This window comes from Odocoileus virginianus, chromosome 34 (genome assembly GCF_023699985.2).
Source record: "Odocoileus virginianus isolate 20LAN1187 ecotype Illinois chromosome 34, Ovbor_1.2, whole genome shotgun sequence".
In the NCBI taxonomy this organism is placed as follows: domain Eukaryota; kingdom Metazoa; phylum Chordata; class Mammalia; order Artiodactyla; family Cervidae; genus Odocoileus; species Odocoileus virginianus.
Window position 1 is genome coordinate 14704522 of NC_069707.1, and position 26724 is coordinate 14731245.

Below are 26724 nucleotides of genomic sequence, written 5' to 3' on the forward strand. Positions count from 1 at the left end.
TACGCATTTTACTAACTGGTGGCACTCGCTTATTTTGGTTTTGGAAATTAACCCTTATCATTAATCTCATAATTAGTTTCTTTGACAGAAAATTTTAAAAAGGACTATATGGTGTTTAATAAAAACATACAGTATTAATTCCTATGCTCAAACAGGTCCTCACTCATTTGGAAAGATCAAGCAACTAATTATATAAATAAAAGTTTAGAGGTAAGAGTCACTTCCCTTGGGCAATGTCTCTCAAAATTAAAACCCCCATATCCTTTGAGCCAGCTAGTCTACTTTTAGGATCTTTGTCTTGCTGACAGAGTCTCACATTAAGAAATGATAGATTATTCCTAGCAGCCTTGTATATAATACTGTGTAGGACCTTACCAATTTTTTAAAAGTAAATAAACGGGAAACATCGAGTGTGCAAAGTTGTTGCCATTTGTGTTAAACAACAAATTAAAAAAAAAATAGGTGCATATAGAATATTTGCAGAAAGGGATATAAGAAATTACTGACAGAGGTTGCCTCTAGAGAGAGCAACTGGGTGGTTGGGAGGAAGGGATTGGGGGACACTTCTCACCACATTCTCCTGTGTCCACTTAAGAATTTTGTATCTTGTCAATGCATTACCTCTTTGTTTAAAAAAAAAAAATTTAAGTTAAAAAAATGTCAATCCTTATAATTTAACCAAATAAGACCTATTAGCTACACATGTTTTACTTATTAAGTGTTTTGCATTTCTTTATTTCTAATTAGGAAAAAACTGTATCCAGAGGCCTGATCTGGTCACAGAGTCCCATGTGCCCCCCAGGCCTCCTGCTGAGAGGAGCCTTTGGGAATTGTGATCGGGGACACTAGTGTGCTCATCCACACCTGATTTTCAGTTTCTGCTTCATAAACATGATCACAGATGCACACACATGCTCCACATACTGTACCTGGCTCAGCTTGCCTTTCTCTTCAATGCAGGAGGCAGCTTTTTTCTGCGCTCTGTTTACTTCTGAAGCCAGCCTCATGATTGTCTCTCTGCTAGCTTTTGCCTCCATCTCATGGACATTTATAGTCTCTTCAAGAGCAACAATTTGTCCTTTCACAAATGCGTTTTCCTTGCACAGCTCTCCAAGCTGAAGAGAAAGCAATTACAGCTGTCCTGTAAAAATTAGTAATTTCATACTACTCTCTCTAAGCAACTCTGATCTATGAACCCCCGTGATCACATTATCACATGAAAACAGTAAAGGCACTGTTCCTCCATCCACTCAAAAGATAACATTTTCAAAGGCAGCCTCTAAACTCTCTTGTTACGGGCAGACAGGGTAGGCAAATTGAAATTAATCAAAAGGTAGCTACAAGGCAACAATGATGAGCATTCAGCCAAAAGCTTTCAGACAGAACAGGCATCAGCAAGCCCCTGGCTGCTAAATACTCCAGGGATGGTGATGTTTCTACAGAGTTACAGCAGGCAAGCAAGGAAGTTCAATTCAGCCCACGTCTGCTGGCATCAACTGCTTATAAGGCATTACCTGGCACAGAGGAGAAATACAGAGAAGAAGGCAGGACTCTCTTTATTTCAAAAGAAAGTCCTTCTAATTAATATAAGCATAGAAAAAATCCTGAATAACATGCTCAAACAATGGTTATCATTGGGACTAGCTGGGCTTTTCACTCTTCATGTTGTGCATTTGAGAGGCTAGCCGGGAACATTAATAAGATCTGTATGATGTAGGAGGGAAAATAAAACCAACCAGGCTCCTGGGCCCCAGGGAAACAGCCATGCAGACAGTTCAAGGATGCCCATAGGAAGACCTGAAACTCCACAAGACATGGTCAGCATGTGTGTTAGGACAATCTGGGGAAGCAACGCATCTTTAGCCTCAACAATTGGCCAACATGGTGCCCTGCTCCTGACTCAGGGCTGTTCCCTCTCTCTTGAACAGTTTTCCTTTCCAACATCCTTTTATTAAAAAAAAAAAAAAAACCTTTTTATTTTATATTGGAGTATAGCTGATTAACAAAGTTGTGATAGTTTCCAGTGGACAGCAAAGGGACTCAGCCATATACATACACACGTATCCAGTCTCCCCCTAAACTCCCTTCCCATCCAGGCTGCCACATAACATTGAGCAGAGTTCCCCATACTATACAGTGGTTCCAATATCCATTAAAAGTCCCCATCCCAGAGGGCATACCTTAGCCAGTCTACCTAAACTAGCATCCCATGCCTCTAACTTGCTTCATGGTCTTTCCCTAGAACCTGATTTGTACTTCTTCACTGCACCTTTTACTCTGTGGGATAATATTGTATACTTATTTGTTTATTGCCTCTGCATCTTGACCCACAACAGTGGAAGCTCTTAGGCAGGCACAGACTCTGTCTTGTCTCATTCACAGCTGTATCCCAACACCCAGAATAGTGTCTATCACATAGTAATCACTCACTCAATATTTGGGAAGTGGATGGATGGATGTCAAATAAGTTCTTAGAAACCCCTTCTTTTCTACCATCTTTCCTTAGCGTGTGTGTATACATGTAGTCATGAGGTGAAAAGAATAAAGGAGTGGTTTTGAAACTGGAGTGGTTTGGGTAACCTCAGGGAACACCTAGTGAGTGTTGAAGGCAGCAGGCTTTTTACTCTTGACCACTGATTTCTATGTAAGATGGGGAGTGGGCACTCCCTGATGATCCAGTGGTTAAGAATTCACCTTCCAAAGCAGGGGACACGGGTTAGAACCCTTGTCGAGGAGCATGCCTTAGGGCAACTAAGCTCATGCACCACAACTAGAGAAGCCCCCATGTGCTGCAGCAAAGACCCAGCGCAGCCAAAATGAATAAATAAGGTGAGGACTTGCTCAGGTGATTGAGATGCTAAAGCTCTAGGGTCCTAGCATCTGTTTAAAAATATAGGCTATATTATCATTCAGGTACAGTGAGGCCAGCAAATCAGGAGAGGCTGAAAGAGAGTTTGCTGCTCCTAGTTCCTGAGAGGAGGGGGCACACCATGCCATGTAGGGCCACCCAGGGAGCACCGGGGCTGGGCAGAGACAGAGGGAGCCGGGGTGAAAACATGTTTTCCCCAGGACGAAAGAGGTGAGGCAGGGTAAGCAGGCTTCGGGCTGCCTCGTTTGAATAATCCAGTGGGTTCTGGAGTGTGGGAGCCATCTCTAGTCATCTGGCACCTGGTCCTGGGGTGATTGGTTGGATAGTGGCCCAGAGTGTAAAAACCTGGTAGAAAGAAGTGGTTGGGGTGGGGTGTGGGCTGCTTTGAGTTCGGTGGTTTGCATAGGAAAGGTGTGCACCCAGAGAGTCATTTACTAGGAATTGGCTCAGCCTGGCACCCAAGGTCAGCAAGGCCCCAGATGTCAAGGCATTAGAAGAACAGAAAATAAAAAGGCGAGGTTAATATGGTTTCAACACAGATTAGTACCTGGAGATCACCTGTGAGGTGGGAAAGGGTGTCTTAAGGAAGAAGTATTTTAATTTTCTTCTCTTTTTCCCACCACTTGCTTTAAAGATAAGCTTCCAAACTACAGTGCAAAGTAGACTTTTACAGCCAGGCTTCCTGGTCACATGTTAGCAACAGGGAGGAGGAGAAAAAGCTGAATCTAGCACCTTGAGGGAATTAGATGGACCTAGGCCTGAGCAACCAAAACTCATTACTTCCGGAAGTAAAATGAAATCACTTCACAGCTCTCACAGGGTACACACGGGATGTTTACTAATGGGATGTTTATTAACCATGGAGGGGAGGCCTCTGAGAATGGCCATATCCCCAGTGTTCAGGGCAGCACTATTCACAACAGCCAAGACATGGAAGCAACCTAAAGGTCCATCAACAGAGGAATGGATAAAGAAGATGTGGCACATATATATATAAGGAATATTACTCAGCCATAAAAAAGAATGAAATAATGCCATTTGCAGCAGCATGAATGGACCTAGAGATTTTAACCCCTAGAGTCTGGGATTAACATAAACACACTACTGTATATAAAACAAGGACCTAAAAAAAAAAATAAAAAAATAAAAAAAAAAAACAAGGACCTACTGTATAGCACAGAAAATTATACTCAATATTTTATAATAACTTATAAGGGAAAAGAATCTGAAAAAGAATATATATATATATACACACACACCCATACATGTAACTGAATTATATGTATATGAATCACTTTATTGTACACCTGAAACTAACACAACACTGTAAATCAACTATACTTCAATTTTAAAGAATAAATAAATAAAACACTGTTTTAAGAAAGAATGGCTGCATGGAAAGCTATTCAGAAGCAAGGGTAGGTGCAGAGATATGGTGTCCATTCAAATACCATCAGGTTCCCTAATGAATCGCTACAGGCCAAGTGATATCATTAATTTCCATCTCCATGGCAACCTACCATCACAGCAGGATGTTTATTTTTTGGCTTTAGTGTAAAAGTAAAAAGTACTATAGAGCTCATCTTAACCTGACACACAAGTATCCCCCAAATGACACGCAACTGGTTCTGATTTTCAGTTGCATGCATGTGTTTCTGACTGTACCTAAAACAAACAGAAGTCTTCCTAAAACATATCATTTAAATGAATAATTTTAATTTTATTTGACAATCTAAATATATTTTAAGCAAAAAGTCAATCCCTTCTGGAGATTAAGTAGGTAAGTAAGGGTTGGTCACTCAGTCGTGTCAGGTCTTTGTGACCCCATGGACTGTAGCCCCCCAGGCCCTTCTATCCATGGCATTCTCCAGGCAAGAATACTGGAGTGGGTTGCCATTTTCTCCTCCAGGGGATCTTCCCAACACAGAGACTGAATCCGGGTCTCCTGCACTGCAGGCAGATTATTTACCATCTGAGCCAGAGAGAGCTTCTGGAGAAAAAGGAATCCCAAATAATGCTAGAAAGAATCTTGGAATTGAGGCTCAGAGAGGTGGTATGGTTTTCCCAGGTCACACAGTTGGTTAAGGCTGTACTGGCTCCTGTCCTGTTCCCCTGCACCCCCAGACTTAACCTCAGCTCCCCCTTCATGGCACACATCAGAACGACCACCCAACGGATAGTCGTTGTAGTCTTCATACAAGCACCTTGAGAATTAAATCTTCATCTGATGCTTTTGCATTCTTCTCTGGATCTAAGCAGTCACGAAGTTGAGCCAGAAATTCCTCATGTTTCCTGCAATTCTGTGAGACTTGATTCTTATTCTCCTCATTTTCCTTTAAACATTTTCTGTTAGTCAAATAAGAAATAAGTTTTAACACCAAAGAAGATAACATTCATCAAAGTTCAGCACTTGAGCTCTCTGTTGGGAAATAGCCAATCATCATTTTCAACACAACATAGTTTCCCAGACACAGAGCACATAATTGTCTAAAAAGCCCAGTTAAAAGAGAGAAGTGGAAGCAACTCTGGAGCACCTATACTTTGCAAAAACGTAGGAAGATCTTCATGTCATCTTAGCAAGGGAGACAGGTTATCTGCCTCCTGTCCTTGACCTTTTAGGATCTGCAGAAGTGGCAGGTGATCCTCTAGATCAGGGGTCCCCAACCTCGGGGTTATGGACCAGTACCTGCTGTCAGATCATTGGCAGCATTAGATTAGAAATGAAGTGCACTATAAATGCAATGTTTTTGAATCATCCTGAAACCACCCCCGATCAATGGAAAAACTGTCTTCCATGAAATCGGTTTCTGGTGCCAAAAAGGTTGGAGACTGTTGTTCTAGATCAAACACGGATCCATGACTCTGTTGAGGCTTCATGGGGGAAGAAAGAAAGTGATGCTACAGTGGGTTTAGAGACCAAGCTTTGGTTACTATACAATGATCCATAAGGATCATTCCTTCATTCATGGCCAAGGGTAAATATAATTAAAAACTACATCAGAAGCAGAGGATATGCCCACCTCTAGAGAAGAGAGGTGTTCAGTCATCAGCAAAGATCACAATTAGTTTTTGCACATCTAGAATTTTTAGAGTATTGAAATGGGCCAATCAAGGAAAATCAGTCAATTTATGCCCTGCTGTGAATATTTTATTTCAAATCTCATGCGGGTTTGCTGAAATAGCATGGTCTATTTCTAATGCTTTAAATGTTAAAGACTAAGAGAACATTAAAAAGACATATTTTAAAGGCAAATTAGAATTATTTCAATAATTTGTCATCATTTCTAGTACCCTAGATAATAAACATGATTACCACTTTCCCTTTTTACCATTTTAAGTGTTTACAACAACACTCAAATGTTACTGCAAATTCTTTCACACAATTCAAAGATTAACAAAGTATGTAATTGCATATACTCAAAATCATGCCATATTTCTATTTAGAAAAATGTATAACAATAAAAGACCAACATCAATATATCTCTGAGATCTCACTTTCAGCATATGAAAGGTAGTATGTATTCAGTCTCTCTAACTCATGAAAGTCATAGTAAATGCCATGGCTCTGATTGATTTATGCATGTGATTCAATACATTTACTCCAAGATTTCAATCTTCTCTATTCCAGGAACTTCTAAACTATTACCACTTCTATTTGCATTTCACTTTGACCCAACAAAGTTCCAGGCATCTACCATAAGGACATAATCATATAAATGTGAAAATATGAACACATATGGATCCTCATTGCATCTTGGTTTACAATAATTTTTTGAGTGGAACTAACCTAAGTGTCTAAAGGAAACAACAAAGAGAACCGGTTAAGTAAATTATGATATTAACATGCAAAGGAATATTACTGGCCATTAAAAAATGATATCATGAAAGATTTTTTTAGTATCTATAACATATTATTCAGGAAAAATATTTCACTACATGATGTAATTTAAGTACAACTGTTTAAATATCTGTTCAACAACTGTGAACTACAGTTTTTCTGGAATCATAAGGTTTTGAGTAATTTTCTTTTTGACACTGTACTATATCTTTAAAAACTCTCCTACAATAACTATATCCTCTTATTACTCATTTGTTTAATAAATATTTATTGTGCACTTACTATGCATCGGGCTCTGTTAAAGGTGCTAAAGATACAGTAGTAAACGAAAGAGATTAACATTCTTGCCCTCATGGGACTTATGTCCTAATTGGGAAGATGGACAATAATCAAAAAATAAATGTATGAAAAATGTATAGTATATTATAGAGCTGAAGATAAAGATTAAGCAGAAAAAGGAGTAAGAAACATTTAGGGGGAGTGGGGTAAAATTGGAGATGCAGACAAGGTTAGTAGCAATGGACAGTAGTAAAAATTAAGATTTATTTTGATGGTAGAGATAAATGATGAGATTTACTGAGCAACTAGGAAAGGAAAGCAAGGATGATCCAAGACTTTTGCCCTGATCAACTAGAGGAATGGAATTATCATTCAATGAGATTAGGAAAACCACAGGACAAATTTGTGGAAATATTAATTTGGACATGTTAAGTTTGAGATGTCTGTTGGACATCCACGTGAAGATGCCCAGTAAGTCATAAGATATGCAGGTCTTATGAAGAAACGTGGGAGTCATGAGCATTTAGGTCATACTTTAAGTCATGAGACTGGATGAGAGCACTGAGAGAGTGGATTTGGATAGAAATAAGCAGAGACCCTGATAGCTCAGTTGGTAAAGAATCTGCCTGCAAGGCAGGAGACCCTGGTTCAATTCCTGGATCGGGAAGATCCCTGGGAGAAGGGATAAGCTACTCACTCCGGTATTCTTGGGTTTCCCTTGTGGCTCAGCTGGTAAAGAATCCAACTGCAATGCGGGAGACCTGGGTTCGATCCCTGGGTTGGGAAGGTCCCCTGGAAAAGGTAAAGGCTACCCACTCGAGTATTCTGGCCTGGAGAATTCCGTGGACTGTATAGTCCATGGGGTCACAAAGAGTTGGACACGACTGAGCGAGTTTCACTTTCAAGAAGAGAGTCAGGGACTGAGCCCTACTCCAATACTTGGAAGTCAAGGAGATGAGGATAAAGCAAGAGGTCATGACAGAGCAGCTAGGAAGGCAAGATCAAAAGCAGGCATGTGCAGTGCCCTGGAAGCTAAAAGAAGAAAGTGGTTCAGGGGGAAAAACCATCTATTGACTGATGTACTGGAAGATCAGATAAGACTGATCATTTAATTTGCAGTGTGCAGTCACTGGTCACCTTAATGAGTGGCTTCAGCGGAGTAGATCTGAAACAGGAGAGAAATTGGCACAGTGAGTACATACAAACATGTTTAAGGAATTTTGCTCTAAAGGGAAGGAGAGAAAGAGGACAGGAGCTGGAAGCACTGGGTTTTTGTTTTTAAACTTTTTAAGATGAAATAAGTAAAATAAATACCAAGTGTTTTATTAGTAAAGTGATTTAAGTTATTATACACAGAATTATAAAGTATATTTTAAGACAGTTAGCTTCCAATTTTATCTCAATAATCACCTTTTGGCAGAACTACATGTAGAAAACCTAGATTTCCTGAGTTCTCTGCATAAACCAGCAATAAAACTTAATGAGGAGTGTTAAGGGTGGTCTGGGGCGTTCTGGGCTTCTGAGGTATTTTTATAACTTGCTTCTGAATAAACCCCTCCCTCTGTGTACTATTCCACAACCTCCAGTTAAACCTCTACTTAGAGGAAATCTTCCAAATTATATACATATGTGTGTGTGTGTGTGTGTGTGTGATTTTTTTTTTTTCCCAAGTTGAGTTTCAGGGCCAAATAATGCAAAATGCCAGTACCTTCAAAGGCATATCCTGCTATTGAGAAATATATTGAAATATCCTTACTGTAATTTTTCGTCCAGTTCTACCACTTTCTTCTTTAACTCTTGGTTCTCCTTGATTGCAGACTGAGCTGTGATTTCAGTTCTAATTTTAGAAGTGGAGAGAGCCGCTGATTCTTCCTCTAGTTCTTGAACTCTGTCCCTCAGAGAGATGAGGAGAGACGATTTTCTGGCATTGTTTTCTTTGTAGCTCTCCATCTCAGCTTTCAATTCTTGACAGGAAACTTCTTTAGAAAGCATCTTGGATCGCAGTTCTCGAAGCTGACATGGAAAAGAAGTAAAAAGAGGGAAAAGATTTCAAGGATATAAGTTTGAAGTACCTTGAAAAAAAACCCAAATCATAATTTAAAATTTCAGTTTTTTATTCATTACTTAAGCCAACTTTACTTTCTTTTTTCATATTTGCTTCTGTATTACCAGATGGGAAATTAGGCTTAAATAGTGGGCCCTTTTATTCTTTTTCAAAAAAAACTATTGAGCATTTTTTTTTCTTTTTTAATTGGAGGATGATTACTTTACAATACTGTGATGGTTTCTGCCATTCCTCGACATGAATCAGCCACGGGTGCACAAGTGTCCCCCCCATCCTGAACCTCCCCTCCCACCTTCCTCCCCACACCATCCCTCTGGGTTGTCCCAGAGCACCAGCTTTGAGTGTCCTGCTTCATGCATCAAACTTGCGCTGGTCATATGTAAAATACATATGATAATATACATGTTTCGATGCTATTCTCTCAGATCATCCCACCCTCGCCCTCTCCCACAGAGTCCAAAAGTCTGTTCTTTACATCTGTGTCTCTTTTGCTGCCTTGCACATAGGATTGTTCGCTACTGTCTTTCTAAATTCCATATTTATGCATTAATATACTGTATTGGTGTTTCTCTTTCTGACTCACTTCACTCTGTATAACAGGCTCCAGTTTCATCCACCTCATTAGAACTGACTCAAATATGTTCTTTTTATAGTTGAGTAATATTCCACTGTGTATATGCACCACAATTTCCTTATCCATTCGTCTGCCGATGAACATCTAGGTTGCTACCATGTCCCAGCCATCGTAAACAGTCCTGCAATGAACACTGGGGTACATATGTCTCTTTAAATTCTGGTTTCCTCCGTGTGTATGCTCAGCAGAAGGACCATTGGGTCTTATGGAAGTTCTGTTTCCAGGCAAAAAACTATTAAGCAATGTCCTGTGATGAATGAGTCTCACTCAAGAGACAGGTGTGGTGTATTTTGCAAAAATGAATAAAATATTTTGCAATGGAAACTCATTTTCTAAATCTGTATTACTGCTATTGCTGCTGCTGCTGAAACAAGGAAGCTACAGGTAGGCTATTTGTAGTTTCATGGCCACGACCCTTTCACAAGTCAATACAGACTATTCAATATTTTACAGAAATTCTTTCCCAGACTTCTGGACATTTATTGAGAGGGATAAAAAAAAAAAAAACAATATTCAGATTTCTGGAAAAAATATAGGAGAAAAGGAAAATCACTATAGGATTTATACAAAAGAAACACATTAACTTTTCTCTCACACTAAAATTCTGAACACAGTATGTGCCTTATAAGATATCAGATTCACTACATTAGAAAACTTTATGAACATGTATATTTTTTGAAGGGCTTTCCTGGTGGCTCAGACGGTAAAGAATCTGCCTGAAATGCAGGAGATCCGGGTTCAATCCCTGGACTGAGAAGCTCTCCCAGAGAAGGGAACAGCAACTCACTCCAATATCCACTCCCATCTGGTGGACTTCAGTCCATGGAGTTGCAAAGAGTCCGACACGACTGAGTGACTTTCACTATACTACACTACTACAACTATACTTTTTGGAACTATGAGTACGCATGCCTACATTTATTCATGTACACATACACACACATTATCAACTCATTTTTCAATGGGAGCCTGACAGTCTAGTGAGACTGTCAGTTACCTCACAGGCAAGCCTAGGATTCCTCGGGGCCACTAGTCTATAAGCACAGTGAGTCTAACAAGAATCTCCCAGAAACTCCACAATAGACTGAATCCAGCCCCGAGGGTAGATGGATCTTGGTCACCTTTGAGAACCTTCCTCAGGCAAGCGGAACCACCACAAAAAAGGGAGGCAGATTTCCACCCCTAGACCTCAGATTGCAAGCAATCCACCTTAAACAAAGCTCCTACCAGGGATGCTGCAGGTTGCAAGCAATCCACCTTAAACAAAGCTCCTCCCAGGGATGCTAAGAGCCCTCCAAAGCCCATGTGGCCCCCCAAGTCCCCAGGTGCCCCACGTGCTCTCAGCAAGGACAGCTCCCCTGAGAGCCAGAATCCAGCCCAGGTCATCTCACCTCCCAGCCCAGCAAATGCACAGCCTTTCAGGAATTCTCCCCAACCAGAAGCTACTAGTAGTCGCTTCAGTCGCTTCCAACTCTGCAACCCATGGACTCCACCAGGCTCCTCTGTCCACGGGATTCTCCAGGAAAGAATACTGGAGTGGGTTGCTGTTTCCTTTTCCAGTCGCTTCAGTTGCTTCCAACTCTGCAACCCCATGGACTCCATCAGGCTCCTCTGTCCACGGGATTCTCCAGGAAAGAGTACTGGAGTGGGTTGCTGTTTCCTTTTCCAGGGACTCTCCCTGACCTTGGAATCAAACCCGAGGCTTACCTCTCCTGCACTGGCAGGTGGATTCTTTACCACCGAGCCGCCAGGTAGCCAGCCAGAGGCTTGGGGCACAGTAAGAGAAAAAGAGAACCACCTCTGCCCACGTCCCTTTGTCCTCTTTCCAATCATCCCTGAACTCTGCTTCGCTCCACGGGAAGCTAACAAGGCCCGTTTGTGAGCAATGAAGACACAGATTCTCACCTCAGACTGAGCAGATTCAAATTGGACCAGCGTTGCTGCAAGTTCACTCCGGGCAGCCTCGGCCACATTCCGGTAGTGGTTTAACTGCTCCCGAGTGACCGGGGCTTCCAAGAGATGATCATAAGCTTCCTGATAGGGTTCCCCAAAAGACAAAATATACAGGAGAGAGTTAAACACTCTTTTCCGTACAGCTGTGCAAAGCAAGATTAGTACAGAAGCATTCTTTGTTATCCAAATATGTTGGAAAGGCTGCTCAGAGAAGGGTTTGGTTCAGATTATTTCATTCTCCTTCTCAAAATTCTAAGTGAGGGAGGAGGCAGCCTGGGAACAAATGATAGGGTCCCCCAGGAATGAATGATAGCTGCCCCCAGATGGTAGCGGGGGTTGGCATTTAAGAGTCGGCCTTTGCCAGGATTTCCCTGGTGGTCAAGAGTCTGTGCTTTAACTGCAGGGGGGCACAAGTTCAATCCCTAGTTGGGGAACTAAGATCCCATAAGCTGTGTGAAGAGTTGGCCTTTGCCATTTTACAGAGTTTTCCTTCCACCCTACTCCAGTGCTATTTGACCTCTGACCAGAACAGATAGAACTGACAAAGAGCCACCAGATGTTAACCTTGAGGCAGTTTTCATAGTTCTTTTGTTTCCAGACTATGAAGATAATCAACTCATCTCTGGGCTGTTGAATAAAGTGTTTATCAAGGAGACCATGTGATTTAAGTGTAGAAGTCTGTCTCCCTCATAATTACCCACATTGCCATCTACTTTCAATCTCATCACCTGTCTTGGGATCATGAAGCTGACTCAGAGGAATGCCTGAGGCCAGAGACAGTGGTGGTACCTGGAGTTCTTCTCCACCCAGAAGGGAAGAGCTCCCAGCTCCACTGATGGCTGCCAGTGCAAAAACAGAGATCTCAGCATGGCCTGATTATTCTAATTTTTCAAGACACGTCCTACATCCAGACTTTTTAAAAATTTTATTTATTTATTTTTGGCTGTGCTGGGTCTTTGTCATAGCGAGCAGGGGCTACTCTCTGGTTGCAGTGCCTAGGTTTCTCATTGCAGTGGCTTCTCTTGTTGCAGACCAAGGTTCTAGGGCACCGGGGCTGCAGCAGTTGCAGTTCCCAGGCTCTAGAGCACAGGCTCAATAGATGTGGCACACAGGCCTAGCTGCTTCGCAGCACATGGGATCTTCCAGGACCAGGGATCGAACCCGTGTCTCCCACATTGGCAGGCAGACTCTTTATCACTGAGCCACCAGGGAAGTCCTATCCAGACTTTCTGAAGTAATAAAAAAAAGTCCCAGATTTTGCAACTGGGCAACTAATTTAAATGTTAAAAAAAATACGATCCAAATAAACACATCTGCAGAACAGATTTGATGGGTTTGGACTGTAGGTCTGCATCTGTAACCTCTGGTTCTGTTCCTGTCCTGCTTGTGCCATAACATCTGCCTCCTGCAAGAATTATTCCCGAGTTTGGACAGACACCCACTTCTATGAAGTTTCCAGGGCTTGTGGTCTTTGTGCAAGACATACAGGAAAGCCATTCATTTTTGAAGGAATATGAAAGAGGTCATATAAAGGAGGGTTTCCCTGGAATATCTAGTGTCCTCAGGGGCCACATCAATAAAACCTGCTAATGACTCTGCCTGGCTACAGAACTGCTGAAGACTACTGTTTGGAAATACTCACGAACGCAAAAGTCATCTTAAAGCCCTGAATTTCATAACAAGTGTTGTCATGACTAGTGTGTTTCAATGCACAAGATGCCAAACAAAACCTTCAGTGCACTTAGTAACAGGCAGTGTTTACCAATCACAACACATCCAAGAAGATGGTAGGTATGTACTCCTGGGGTGAAAGCATAAAGTGTTTAACTGCATCTATGAAGAGAACCACATCCTGTCAGCCTCACTCAGTATTCAGATGGAATTTCTCCACGCCAACCACTCCAGCCATGTTCCCAAAACAGGACATGTGAGGACCTAGGTCACTCACAAGATGTTTGAACTATAGCATGCCTGGCACACCATTTTCTAAAATTCCTTAGGGAAATAAGTTTCTCAATGATGATTATTTCTTTCATTGACTAACATGATTTTTTTAGGATGTTATATAGTCATATTACAATTTTATATCTCTTTCTCATGAAAAATATTGTGTCTGTTGGCCATAATAGTAAGAGCCCCTGAGACAGTTCAGAAGTGGACCTTTATTTGAAGAGATTACAATGAAATGCAGAGTACCACCAGAAACATTAGCATCTTCACACGCTCATGGGCAAAAGAAACTACACATTAAGATTTATTACCTCTAACACTGGAGCAGGGCCTCCAGGAGGAAGACTCTTGATTACTGAGTTTAGAAGACAGTTGTCCTTTAGTTGCTAAATTGTGTCTGACTCTTTTGTGACCCCATGGATTGTAACCTTCCAGGCTCCTTTGTCCTTGGGATTTTCCAGACAAGAATACTGGAGTGGGTTGCCATTTCCTCCTCCAGGGGATCATTCCAACCCAGAGATCAAGCCTGCAGATCATGCGTTGGCAGGAGGGTTCTTTATCACCGAGGCACCTGGGAAACCCTTAGAAGACAGTTGCTGGGTCTAAATCACCTTTCAAAGTCCAGCAGACTCGAGACTGTTCATCAGCAAACGTTTACGAAAAGCCTATTCTGGGTCAGACACTGAGCTTACCTAGGGAGTATTCCACAGAAATCATTCCAAGACACTCAGAGGTAGCTTGAAGTGAGAAGAAATGCACAGCAGCATGAGAGGATTACAGGATAAGGAAAAAACAATATGAAAACTCAAAGAAGAACACATGAATTTATTTATGCCTACTCATTTCCTCTTAGCCCTTCCTTCTCTGTCCCATAGACCTTTATGTAGCGTTCTTTATGTTTAGCCTGAGTTTCTCCTCTTTTTTTAAATTTTTTACTGAAGGACAATTGCTTTGCAGAATTTTGTTGTTTTCTGTCAAACCGCAACATGAATCAGCCATAGGTATACATATATCCCCTCCCATTTGAACCTCCTTCCCATCTCCCTCCCCATCCCAACCCTCTAGGCTGATACAGAGCCCCTGTTTGAGTTTCCTGAGCTATACAGCAAATTCCCGTGGGCTATCTATTTTGCACATGGTAATGTAAGTTTCCATGTTACTCTTTCCATACATCTCACCCTCTCCTCCCCTCTCCCCATGTCCATAAGTCTATTCTCTATGTCTGTTTCTCCATTGCTGCCCCGGAAATAAATTCTTCAGAACCATTTTTCTAGATTCCGTATATGTGCATTAGAAGAGGATATTTATCTTTCTCTTTCTGACTCACTTCACTCTGTATAATAGGTTCTAGATCCATCCACCTCATCAGAACAGACTCAAATGTGTTCTTTTTTATGGCTGGGAAATATTCCATGGTGTATATGTACCAAACTTCTTCATTCATTCATCTGTCGATGGGCATCTAGGTTGCTTCCATGTTCTAGCCATTGTGAATAGCGCTGCAATGAACAGTGGGATACATAGGTCTTTTTCAACCCTGGTTTCCTCAGGGTATATGCCTAGGAATGGGATGGCTGGGTTATATGGTGGTTTTTTCCAGTAGTCATGTATGGATGTGAGAGTTGGACTATAAAGAAAGTTGAGCACCAAAAAAATTGATGCTTTTGAACTGTGGTGTTGGAGAAGACTCTTAAGAGTCCCTTGGACTGCAAAGAGATCCAAACAGTCCATCCTAAAGGAAATCAGTCCTGAATGTTCACTGGAAGGACTGATGTTGAAGCTGAAACTCCAATACTTTGGCCACCTGACGTGAAGAACTGACTCATTGGAAAAGACCCTGATGCTGGGAAAGACTGAAGGCAAGAGAAGAAGGGGACAACAGATGATGAGATGGTTGGATGGCATCACTGACTCAATGGACATGAGTTTGAGTAAACTCTGGGAGTTGGTGATGGACAGGGAGGCCTGGCGTGCTGCAATCCATGGGATCGCAAAGAGTCAGACACAACTGAGCTACCGAAGTGAACTGAACTGAATGGTGGTTTTATTCCTAGCTTTTTAAGGAATCTCCATAACGCCTTCCATAGCGGCTGTATCAGTTTACATTCCCACCAACAGTGCAAGAGCGCCCCCTTTTCTCCACACCCTCTCCAGCATTTATTGTCTATAAACTTTTCGATGATGGCCATTCTGACCAGTGTGATGTGATATCTCATTGTGGTTTTGATTTGCATTTCTCTAATAATGAGCGATGTTGAGTATCTTTTCATGTGTTTGTTAGCCATCTGTATGCCTTCTTTGGAGAAATGTCTGTTTAGGTCTTTTTCCTACTTTTTGATTAGGTTGTTGTTTTCCTGGTATTGAGTTGTATGAGCTGCTTGTATATTCTGGAAATTAATCTTTTGTCAGTTGTTTCATTTGCTATTATTTTCTCCCATTCTGAGGGTTGTCTTTTCACCTTGCTTATAGTTTCCTTTGCTGTGCACTGAGTTTCTCCTTTGACCTAAGTTGTTTTAAGCGCTTCATTGTATTTGTGGTTTTCTGCTCTCAGAATTTGTTACGATGTCTGTTTTATCACACTATGCTCAGACAACCCATCTTCATTCTAGGCTGACATCCACAGGTACACCAGTGGAATGGACCAGTCTCCATTCAGAACTGGGTCCATTCAAACTGGAAGACTGCCCTTCTTAGACCAGCCATGACACATTTTCACCATCTTCCTGGTCTCTATTATTTCTACTTCAGGGAATTCATCAAGGTTTTTGCGATGTTCAGTTTTATGAACATCCAGTGGGTAGTTAAAAAGAAGATACAGGATTTCCCTGGTGGTCCAACGGTTAACACTCCACTTTCCAATGCAGGACGCACGAGTTCAATCTCTCATTGGGGAACTAAGATCCCACAGGTTATGGGACAGGGCCAAAATAAATAGATAAATAAAATAAAAAGAAGGTATATTCTCATAGTTACAGATGGAGAAAACAAGCTTATGGTTACCAAGGGGTTAGGTGTGGGGGGATAAATTAGGAGGTTGGAATTGACATATACATACTACTATATATATGAAATAAATAACAACCTACTGTATCACACAGGGAGGCCTACTCAATACTCTATAATGACCTATATGAGCAAAGACTCTGAAAAGAGTTGATACATGTATATGTTTAACTGATTCACTTTGCTATACAGCAGAAACTAACAGAACACTGTAAATCAACTACACTTTGATAAAATTTTTTCAAGTACTACAAAAAATAAAAAGAAGGCATCATCTCTATCTTTGGAGCTTCAAGGTCAATATGTATTAATTCATTCTACTTTGCTCATCATTTTTAATCAGGCATTTCTAGTCTTATCTATTTCTATCCTTTTACTTGATCATGGCTGGAGAAAAGTGAGTTAGAGGCTCTTATTGCTACTGTAATTCTCTGTCACCTTGTAGCACTTGTTTTCTTGCTTAATGGAAACTAGTACTGTTTGACTTGCTACAAAGATTCAAAAATTGCATATAGTTGTTGTAAATTATACCACGTAGCACCATAATGTGCCATTATCTATCTCACTTAACCATTTCTGCTCATAATTCAGCCCTTTCTGATACTGAGATCATGATCCCGAATTTCTTTTTGTTTGTATCTGACTATATATACCTCTGTTCCAGCTTTTAATTTTCAACCTTTCTGTATCACTTCATCTCAGATGCAAAGAAAGCTGGTTAAGCCTTCTGGATACCTTCTCAATCACAGTATATCTATTAAAATTCAAATGTAAATACTATGACCCAGCAGTTCTACCTCTCAATTATCTCCCCTTGAAAAACAGTCATATATGTGCATAACAGTAGGTCTTAGGATGCTTATCACACCATTATCCGTAATAACAAAAACGAGAGGAGGGGTGAAACATACAAATTCCCATCAACAAGGCAATTGTTGAAAAAGGCACTCCCATACTATGAATACTAGGCAATAAGCAGAAGGCAACTGCCCTGTATGTTTGGGCATAAGTATATCTCCAAGATACACCACTGGAAAAAAAGTAAGAAAGTATAGATCCATAGTTTGACACTTTTTTTTTTCATAAAACAGACAAGGAGGGAAAGCACTGTCTTTTCTGCAAATATATTTAGAGAAGAAAAAAAAGGTTTGAAGGAACACACATCAGGTATATAACAATCCTTATCTCTGAGACTGACAGTAGTATTGGAGCTGGGGAGGGGAATGGCTTTGGTTCCTTTTCAAGAAGGTATATTTATGCATTAATTACATAATTAAATATAATTAAAAGAAAAGAAAATTACTGGGAAGAAATGTTATTAAGGTTATCTTTTAGTCACAGAACCACATTTATTTTCTTCATTACATTTTTATATTTTTCAAGTCTTTTACAGTGACTGTGCATTAATTTCATAATCAGAGTAAATATCTCCCCCTTAAATGAAAAAAAAAAAGGAACAAGGACAAGAATGCACAAAAATCACAAATTCTGCCATGCAGTGTCTTTTTTTTTTCTTTTCATGCAGTGTCTTTAAGGAGAACACTGGGACAAAGAAACACCACCAGTAGCATAGGGATTGAAATGTACATGAGGTCAGACATCTCAGGGTTTTGCTCTTTTAATTAAGCTTTTCCCTAGAGTTAATAAAATTTTTGGAAAATTTTTCTATCAATATTAAATAATTTTCACTTTAACAAAAAAAACTAATTTTACCCTAATTTCAAAGTGGCAAGATTAAAACTCACCCATTTGTCCTCATATGAGGACACTCTAAGTTATTAGGTCTCCCAGCCAATCCATGAAGCAATTTCACATTAATTTTAGAAAGCCAACTACCTATGATTTGATTCGGCTACTGATATTATGATAATGATTGAAATTGCCTCGCAGGGTGGCTCATTGGCTTTTCAGAATAAAGGATGGTTTCAAAGCTCAAAGGCAAAAAGAAGAGATCAGCTTATTCATAACTTGGTACACAATGTGTCCAATTATCCGGCCTGAGGACAATGCCTTGGGCCAGTCTTGCTTCTACAGTACTTAGTTGTCTTATTTTCCCGTGGACAGGGGAAGAAAAAAGAGAGTGAGTGAAGAAAATCACTGCCTGCCTCTGACACACAAAAGTACCTAAATCCGTTCCTATCTTACCATCTCATAACCAGCTCGTCTTTGTTCCAGCATTATTCCATGCCACAGTGCACAACTGTGTCACTGAGGCACTCTCACAGGGGAATGCTTCCCTGGTCTCTCTTTTCTTTCTGCCACCTTCCCTCTCTCTCCCCTTTCCTCTTCAAGCCTCCAGGGCTGCCCCAGTGAGCAATCCTCGCTAAGACGAGATCTCTCCCCTACCCTCCAACTTCTTCCCCTCCCGTAGTTTCTTCCCTAATTTACGACGCGTAACTTAAGTACCGCAAACTGTATTTAAGGGCTTCCCTGGCGGCTCAGCAGAAAAGAACACACCTGCCAATGCAGGAGACATGGGTTCGACCTCTGCGTCCAGAGGCTCCCCTGGAGAAGGAAATGGCAACCCACTGCCCACTCTTCTTGCCTGAAAAATCCCATAGGCAAAGGAGCCTGGCAGGCGACAGTCCATGGGGTCACAAGAGTCAGTCTCGGCTTAGTGACTAAACATCATCAACAAACTGTATTTCTCCAACCAATGCCAATTTTGACTACTTATCAGTTCTTCTCCAGACTCTGAAGGACTTGCCTGCTTTTTCTTTCTTACATCTGCATTTGGTTTCTGCGTTTTCCTAAGTACTTGCCAGGGACAGTGTGATGGGTATGGAATTCGGGAAATAAATCTGTGTGTCATCATCTTAGCAGTTGTGGAAGAAATTTTGGAGAAAGACATACTTGCATTAAATCAAGCTTTGTGGAAAAGCTGATCTATTATTTTGACACTGTTCTCTAATCACATTTTTCTTGGGTGTCATTTAAAAACCCTTCTAACTCAATATCTTTATTGAAAAGAATACAGTATTCCAAAATGTTCTTAATACTATAGCTCCACTAAAAGAAACTGAATCATTTTTTCATGGATGGGAAGGACTGCAGTTTGGAAAACTTAGATGCCAAACTTTTTGAGGGTTTGCTTCAAATACTAATCCTGATGTAACTCTAACAAGTATTAAATATGTAATTATATATACTAGATATGTATCATATGATACATACTAATATTCACTGACCCAGGAACTATCCCCATTCAGTTTTCACAACAGCCCTATGAGTAGAGACTGTTCTTACACCTTCATCTGAAAATGAGGCAATTAAGGGCTAAAAAGGCAATTCCTTTATCAAAGAGCAAACAACTGGTAGTAGATCTGAAAGCAGTAATTGCTTTTCTGTGCTATTTAATTTAAAAGTTATGTTTAAAGGACATTTAATGAATGTGCATATGAAATGTTCCTGACACTGCAGGAGGCACTTCAGCATATACCCCAGAACACACAATTCTACTTGTAATTCTACATGAATGTTCATGGTTCACAATGTCCATCAATATAGGAAGTGGTCAACAATAGTACATCCATAAGATGGGAATCTAGAAAACAATTAATAGAACTGAACTAAATCTATTTCAAGCAGCATGGATAGACAGCAAAAACATACTGTTTGTCAAATAAAGTAAATCAGAGAACAAAACTAATAGTATGATACCATTTATGTTTTAAAAATACATGTTATTTTAAATTGGCTTAAAGAATAAAAATCAATAAAAAGCAAAAAAAAAAGGCAAATTTTAAAAGTGTTAAACAAAATATTTTCTATAGGTATAAGTATGAACACAAAAAGTATTTTTAGTGATTTGGCAGATACTCACCAAATGTATTTAATAATTACCTCTGGAGAATGGAGGAAGGGGATTAAGACTAGCAGTAGTTGACAAAAGAAACCACAGCTTCATGTGTAATGTTCTCATTTTTAAAGGAAAAGTGGTTGCAATTGTAATATTAAAATTATTTCTTAATTAAGTAAAAGACAACTGGAAGCATGTTTAAAGAGTCCAATTCAGTACGTTCTCAGTTTTAACATCCTAATCTTTAGATTTAAGAAGCTGAATACCATGTAAATTCTTTATCGGCTACAGAGGCAGCGGGAGACCCTGAACTTGAACCTTGGCTTGCACAAGACAGCAGAGGTAGAAAGAAGAATTACTGAATTTCCAGCAATGCTTGGAATGCATCTTTTATGCAACAAGAAAGTTTTGACTACATCTTGGACAGGAAGTTCACCACAAAAATGAATGGAATAGTACAATGTTATAGCCAAAATAGTATCTTCAAGGATTAAAATAAGAATTCAATGATTCTTAATGCTTTTTATTAACTGTAAAAAGATCTCCAACTAACAAAGGACGAGTTAGAAAGAGAAAACAACCTAAATAACATATGCGTTGCACTACATCCCTGCTCTCTCTTCTGTGGTGACCCTTAGCTCTGCCCAGAGAAAATTCAGCAAAATGATGCTACTTCATCATCCCTAGCAGCATTTCTTCGGTTAAAAGGAAGCCATGACTTCCAGCATATACACTACTGAAAGCGACCAAGTCTCCCCAGAGACAAATTTTGCAAAAAATGAGAAGACAGTGGGACACTTTAGCAACATGTAATCTCTCCAGGTTTCACGTTAGGAAGAAACCAAATAATTTTTAACCTCCCTGTAAGAATTCTTGCAAGGCAACAAAGCAAGATCTACAGTAAGTTTTTAGAAGGAATTTTTCTCTCTTTTGTGTCCAGAATAAATCAGGTTACAGGCAGATTTCAAATCCAAAATTGCAGTGCTTAGCAACTCTCACTACTTATCATGAAGATGACATGGATGTCCTCAGCCCGCTCTAGAGGACAGTCTAGAGTGGAAAGACCCCTGTTTAGAAAGCCCTTCCTTTCTAAAGCTAGAACCCCCTAATCTCACCCTCTTCTCCCCAAGACCTGCATCACACCATCCCTAATAAAGAACTCAGCAGGAGGCAGGTTGGGGAACATCAAAGGAGGGGTGGAGACTGCCAAGAAAATCAACTAATGGACAATGTATTCACCTTCCTAGTAATCTTCTCACTCTTCTCATAGGTGCCATTTCAAAGTCAGTATTCCCTCCGGCAAATATTCGGAAGGACCTGACCAGTCAAAATTCCCATGTGACCACACACACCACTCTCTTCCAGCTATATAAAGACCCTGATGCTGGGAAAGATTGAAGGCAGGAGGAGAAGGAGACAACAGAGGATGAGATGGTTGGATGGCATCACTGACTCAACGGACATGAGTTTGAGTAAACTCCAGGAGTTGGTGGTGGACAGGGAAGCCTGACGTGCTGCAGTCCATGGGGTTGCAAAGAGTCGGACACGACTGAGCGACTGAACTGATTCTCTCATAGTAGCCTATGCTTCTCCATCAGATCACTTACAGAGAGGTAAGGAATACACGATGTGTGTAATTAAGTATGTAAGGTCTCTCTCCCTTAAAACTCTGTGATAGCCTCCCTGATGCCTCAGTGGTAAAGAATCCGCCTGCCAATACAGGAGACGCAGGTTCGATTCCTGATCCAGGAAGATTCCGCACGCCAAGGAGCCACTAAGCCTATGCCCATAACTACTGAGCCTGTGCCCTAGAGCCCAGGAGCCACAGCAACCGAAGCTACGCGCCCTAGAGCCTGTGTCCACAAAAGAAGTCGCCGAAGGGAGAAGCCCACACACCGCAGAGAAGAGTAAACCCCGCTCACAGCAACTAGAGAAAAACCCGAGCGGCAACCAAGACCCAACACAGCCAAAAACAAAAATAAATTTAAAAATTATTTTTTTTTAAGTTTTGATATCCACTAAGTCATATCTAGCACCTAACCAGAACCTCGCGATGTAAATGCTCAATAATTATTTGCAGAATAAAGGAATGGATGGGTGTATTGCTTTTCTTATTAATACCCCATCCTCCCATGTGATTCACTCCCCAATCTCATCTGCTATGCCAAGTCCCACCAGCCTCTGGAGCTGGCTGACTTCTGCTCTACCCCAAGCCCCAGGGATGATGTGCTGGTTTAGGAAGCACACAGATTCTCCCACTATGACACATCACAGCCTGTCTGTCTATAGTAGCATTCTTGTTGTTCTTTAGTCCCTAAGTCGTGTCCGACTCTTTGCAACCCCATGGACTATATAGACTGCCAGGCTCCTCTGTCTGTGGGATTTCCCAGGGAAAAATACTGGAGTGGGTTGCAATTTGCTTTTCCAGGGGATCTTCCCAACCCAGGGATTGAACCCACATCTCCCGCTTTGCAGGCAGATTCTTTTACCTCTGAGCCACCAGGGAAGCCCACAGTAGCACTGACATCCATAAAAGCATGGATGTATCATTTAACCATGAGCCCTGACAGGAGAAAGGTCTTGCCTTTGACTCTGTGGGTGTTCTAGAACGTACTTCCCAATCACTCAATTTTGTTTCTGTCATTCAGCCACTAAGCGTGTCCGGCTCTTTGCAATCCCATGGGCTGCAGCACTCCAGGCTTCCCTGTCCTTCACTGTCTCCCAGAGTTAGCTCAAACTCATGTCCATTGAGTCAGAGATGCCATCCAACCATCTTGTCCTCTGTCGTCCCTTTCTCCTCCTACCTTCAATCTTTCCCAGAATCAGGGAGCTAATCACTGAATAGCTTCTCCTAAGCCCGGGAGTTTGTGATGGACAGGAAGGCCTGGCATGCTGCGATTCATGGGGTCGCAAAGAGTCGGACACGACTGAGTGACTGAACTGAACTGAACTGAAGCCATGGCAGGACCATAAACTAAGGGCTAGTCCCCATTCCACTAGTGTTTCCTGTAATCTTAACAGTTTACCAGATGTCTAGATCTTAGAGAAAGACTTTAACTTCCATCCAAAGTCTCAAGTTTATTTCCTACCAATGCCAAAACAAGAAAAACAAAAAAGGGAGTAAGAAAATGGCAGGAAAGAAAGGTTAAAAGAGAGAGCAAATAAGAGGAAGCAAGTATCCTGGATGTACAATAAACCCTTTACATATGAAAGAGTTTCATTTGGAAATCACATTTGTTAAGTCCAATTTATTCATACATCCAACAAAATTAGCCTAGGTACCTAACCAACACAATTGGCTATATAGTACTGTGAATAGGTTTACAACACTTTTCACACAAATACTACATTAAAAAAACAAACACAAAAAAATAAATACCTTTAATCTTATAGTACAGTACCTTGAAAAGTACAATAGTACCAGTGACATCACTTCTGCTTTTGCACTTGCTTTCAGACATCCTGGGCTTGAAACATAGATACTGTACTACTGTGCGCTTTATAATATTGTACAGTTAAAGCACAACCACTTGTAGAGGGTGCACACATGTGACAATGTATGTAGGTGAACTAACTTACATGACCGGACATGCAAATGCATGTTCACATCTTTGGAAGTTCGTAACTTAAAGGTCTGCAGTAGGGGACTCACTGTTTACTGCTGGTACCGGGCACTTGTTAGGGATGGATCAGTTTACCTTGCCTCTTCCAAGTAGATCAACCTGAAACACACGATCTACCAGGACCGCAAGATAAAGCAAACAAGCTGCACACTACCGGAAATCACAAATATCCAAACCCGCGGAACAACCGAACGGCATAATGTCAAGCCTTTGTTCAGTAAAAGCACTTCAGTACCAGGGTCACAACAATGGAGTCCAATTAGCCATCTCGCTTGAGTTTTGATTCTTCAGGGGTAATTCTGAAGTAGAGCAGAGTATGAATGAATGCTGCTTCTTCAGTCAACCCTCTGAATGTCATCTGACAACATCAACTTAGTTAATATCAGAAACACATTCCTGAGACCTCTTGTATTAAGACTTATTATCTGGACCCAGCCTCCAGCTGAGGTCAGTAGAAGTATGTCCTATCAGGTGAGAATAGGGGCTTCCCCGGTGGCTCAGCTGGTAAAGAATCTGCCTGCAATGTGGGAGACCTGGGTTTGGTCCTGAGGTTGGGAAGATCCCCTGGAGAAGGGAACAGCTACCCACTCCAGTATTCTGGCCTGGAGAATGCCATGGACTGTATAGTCCACTGGGTCACAAAGAGTCAGACACGACAGAAAGACTTTCATTATTGCTAAACAATGGTCCTGTTGGAACGAATATAGGTGGAATTTCACTCATCTCTTGTAAAAATGGAAAATAACAAGTCTCATATTTTTAAAATTAGCCGTGCCAAGAGATCAGCCTAGAACAGATTTAAGAGTTTCAGAAAAAAACTAGGAGGGAGAGGAGAGAGTTGACCAAGATATACTGGGGAAGATAAGCCAGGAATTATTTATTCACCCACATTTTGTCAGATGAGAATAAACGTTTAAAACATCTGGAAAAAAAATGCTTATCCTGAATGAACCAAAATTACAACGCTCAATCGTTATTAGGGTGAAGGTCCCCTCTTATCTAATTTGTAATTTTTCTCTATCTTGTTAGGAAAATATCTTGGTGAATAAATTTGCAATGGTTTCTCTAACTCATCCTGTCTTTAGAAGCTTGTAGCCACTCCCTTGTGTAACAGCTATACTTACATGGTACATGGACACTATGGGAAATTACATTAATCAACACTGTATAATCTCATACTGCAGCATCTTTAGTCTGTTACCTCATTGATATATGTCACTTACATTCACTTATTAATCAGAAAACACTGAGATGTTTTGACTTGCCTTTTTCTTCAGTTGTGACTTGAACTTAAAACATCATTTCCAAAATTAGCATAAATGTAGAATTTTTCTCTGAAACTCTTCAAACAGCCATTAGCCTCTCTGCTTATTTCCATCCTTGAAGTGGCTGTGATCACCTCACCAGAATGTAAACTCCGTGAGGGCCTTATTATCTATAGCCACCAGGTAGTAAACATTCATCATGCTAGGTCTATATTAAACATGATTCAAATACAATGTCATTTAACCCCAAGTGCAACCATGTGAAGCTATAATAACTATCCACATTGCATAAAAAAGAATTTCGGTTCAAAGATAAGGCATTTGATATGAATCTCACAGCTGTGTTTTCTGGCTCTTCTCTTCCCCTCCCCTCCCCTCCCCTCCCCTCCCATTCCTTCTCCTCTCCTCCTCTCCTTTCCCACCTCCTTTCTGATCTCTTACTCTGGCTCACTCTACCCAGCCTGTTTTCAGCCTTTAAGTCCATGTCCCCTAAATTAGTTTTCTGTGTTATTCACTCTCATGTCACCCAATAGTTATTCTTCATGTTATCACCAAATTAACTTATTTATTTGTATGATTTTTTCTTTTTTCAGCATATTATTTATTTATTTTATGATTGCTTACTTAACATCTATAACCCCACTAGACTATGAGGTCCAAAGAGGCAAGAAAATGCCTGTTTTGTTCACCACTGTGTCCCCAGTGACCGGGTGTCAGTAAAATCACAGAGTGAATGAAGGAATGAATGAAATGGCACAGCCAGAATTCAAACCAAAGTCTATCTGACTCGCAAGCCCATACTGTTCATCACTATGTTATCGTCACATATAGATATGCAATCATTTCTCCCTAAATTGAATTCTCTTCTGAACTTCGTTCAATACTGCTGGTCTGCAAGGCAAGTCAGGTTGTTGTAGTAAAGAGCTGCATTTCCAAAATTAGTGATAAGTTCACAAAATTTAACTCTGATAAATTCATAAATCTCCTTCCAACCACTTTTTGGAAGATTCCTAGGAGGGAGGGATAAATTGGGAGATTGGGATTGACATATACAGACTACGATATATAAAACAGATAACTAATAAGGACCTACTGTATAGGACAGGGAACTCTACTCAAGACTCTGCAATGGACGAATGGATGAGGAAGCTGTGGTACATATACACCATGGAATATTACTCAGCCATTAAAAAGAATTCATTTGAATCAGTTCTAATGAGATGGATGAAACTGGAGCCCATTATACAGAGCGAAGTAAGCCAGAAAGATAAAGACCATTACAGTATACTAACACATATATATGGAATTTAGAAAGATGGTAATGATAACCCTATATGCAAAACAGAAAAAGAGACTCAGATGTATAGAACAGACTTGTGGACTCTGGGAGAAGGCGAGGGTGGGATGTTTCTAGAGAACAGCATTGAAACATGTATATTATCTAGG

The 26724-nt window shown here is 40.7% G+C and overlaps 1 protein-coding gene across 2 annotated transcripts in view; it reads right to left on the reverse strand.

The window, feature by feature from the left end:
• The window catches only part of CCDC170 (coiled-coil domain containing 170), a 90878-nt gene that overhangs the window by 49162 nt on the left and 14992 nt on the right, over window positions 1-26724 (reverse strand). The window contains exons 1-5 of one of the 2 annotated variants that reach the window (XM_070461623.1): window positions 13900-25631; window positions 11591-11719; window positions 8743-8999; window positions 5074-5215; window positions 930-1115 (exon numbers count right to left, since the gene is read on the reverse strand). In XM_070461623.1, coding sequence (XP_070317724.1) covers window positions 930-1115; window positions 5074-5215; window positions 8743-8978 — 564 coding nt within the window. In that variant the 5' untranslated portion in view covers window positions 8979-8999; window positions 11591-11719; window positions 13900-25631. Of the gene's footprint in view, window positions 1-929; window positions 1116-5073; window positions 5216-8742; window positions 9000-11590; window positions 11720-13899; window positions 25632-26724 lie in introns of those variants that run through there. The other variant, XM_070461622.1, reaches the window with a different exon arrangement.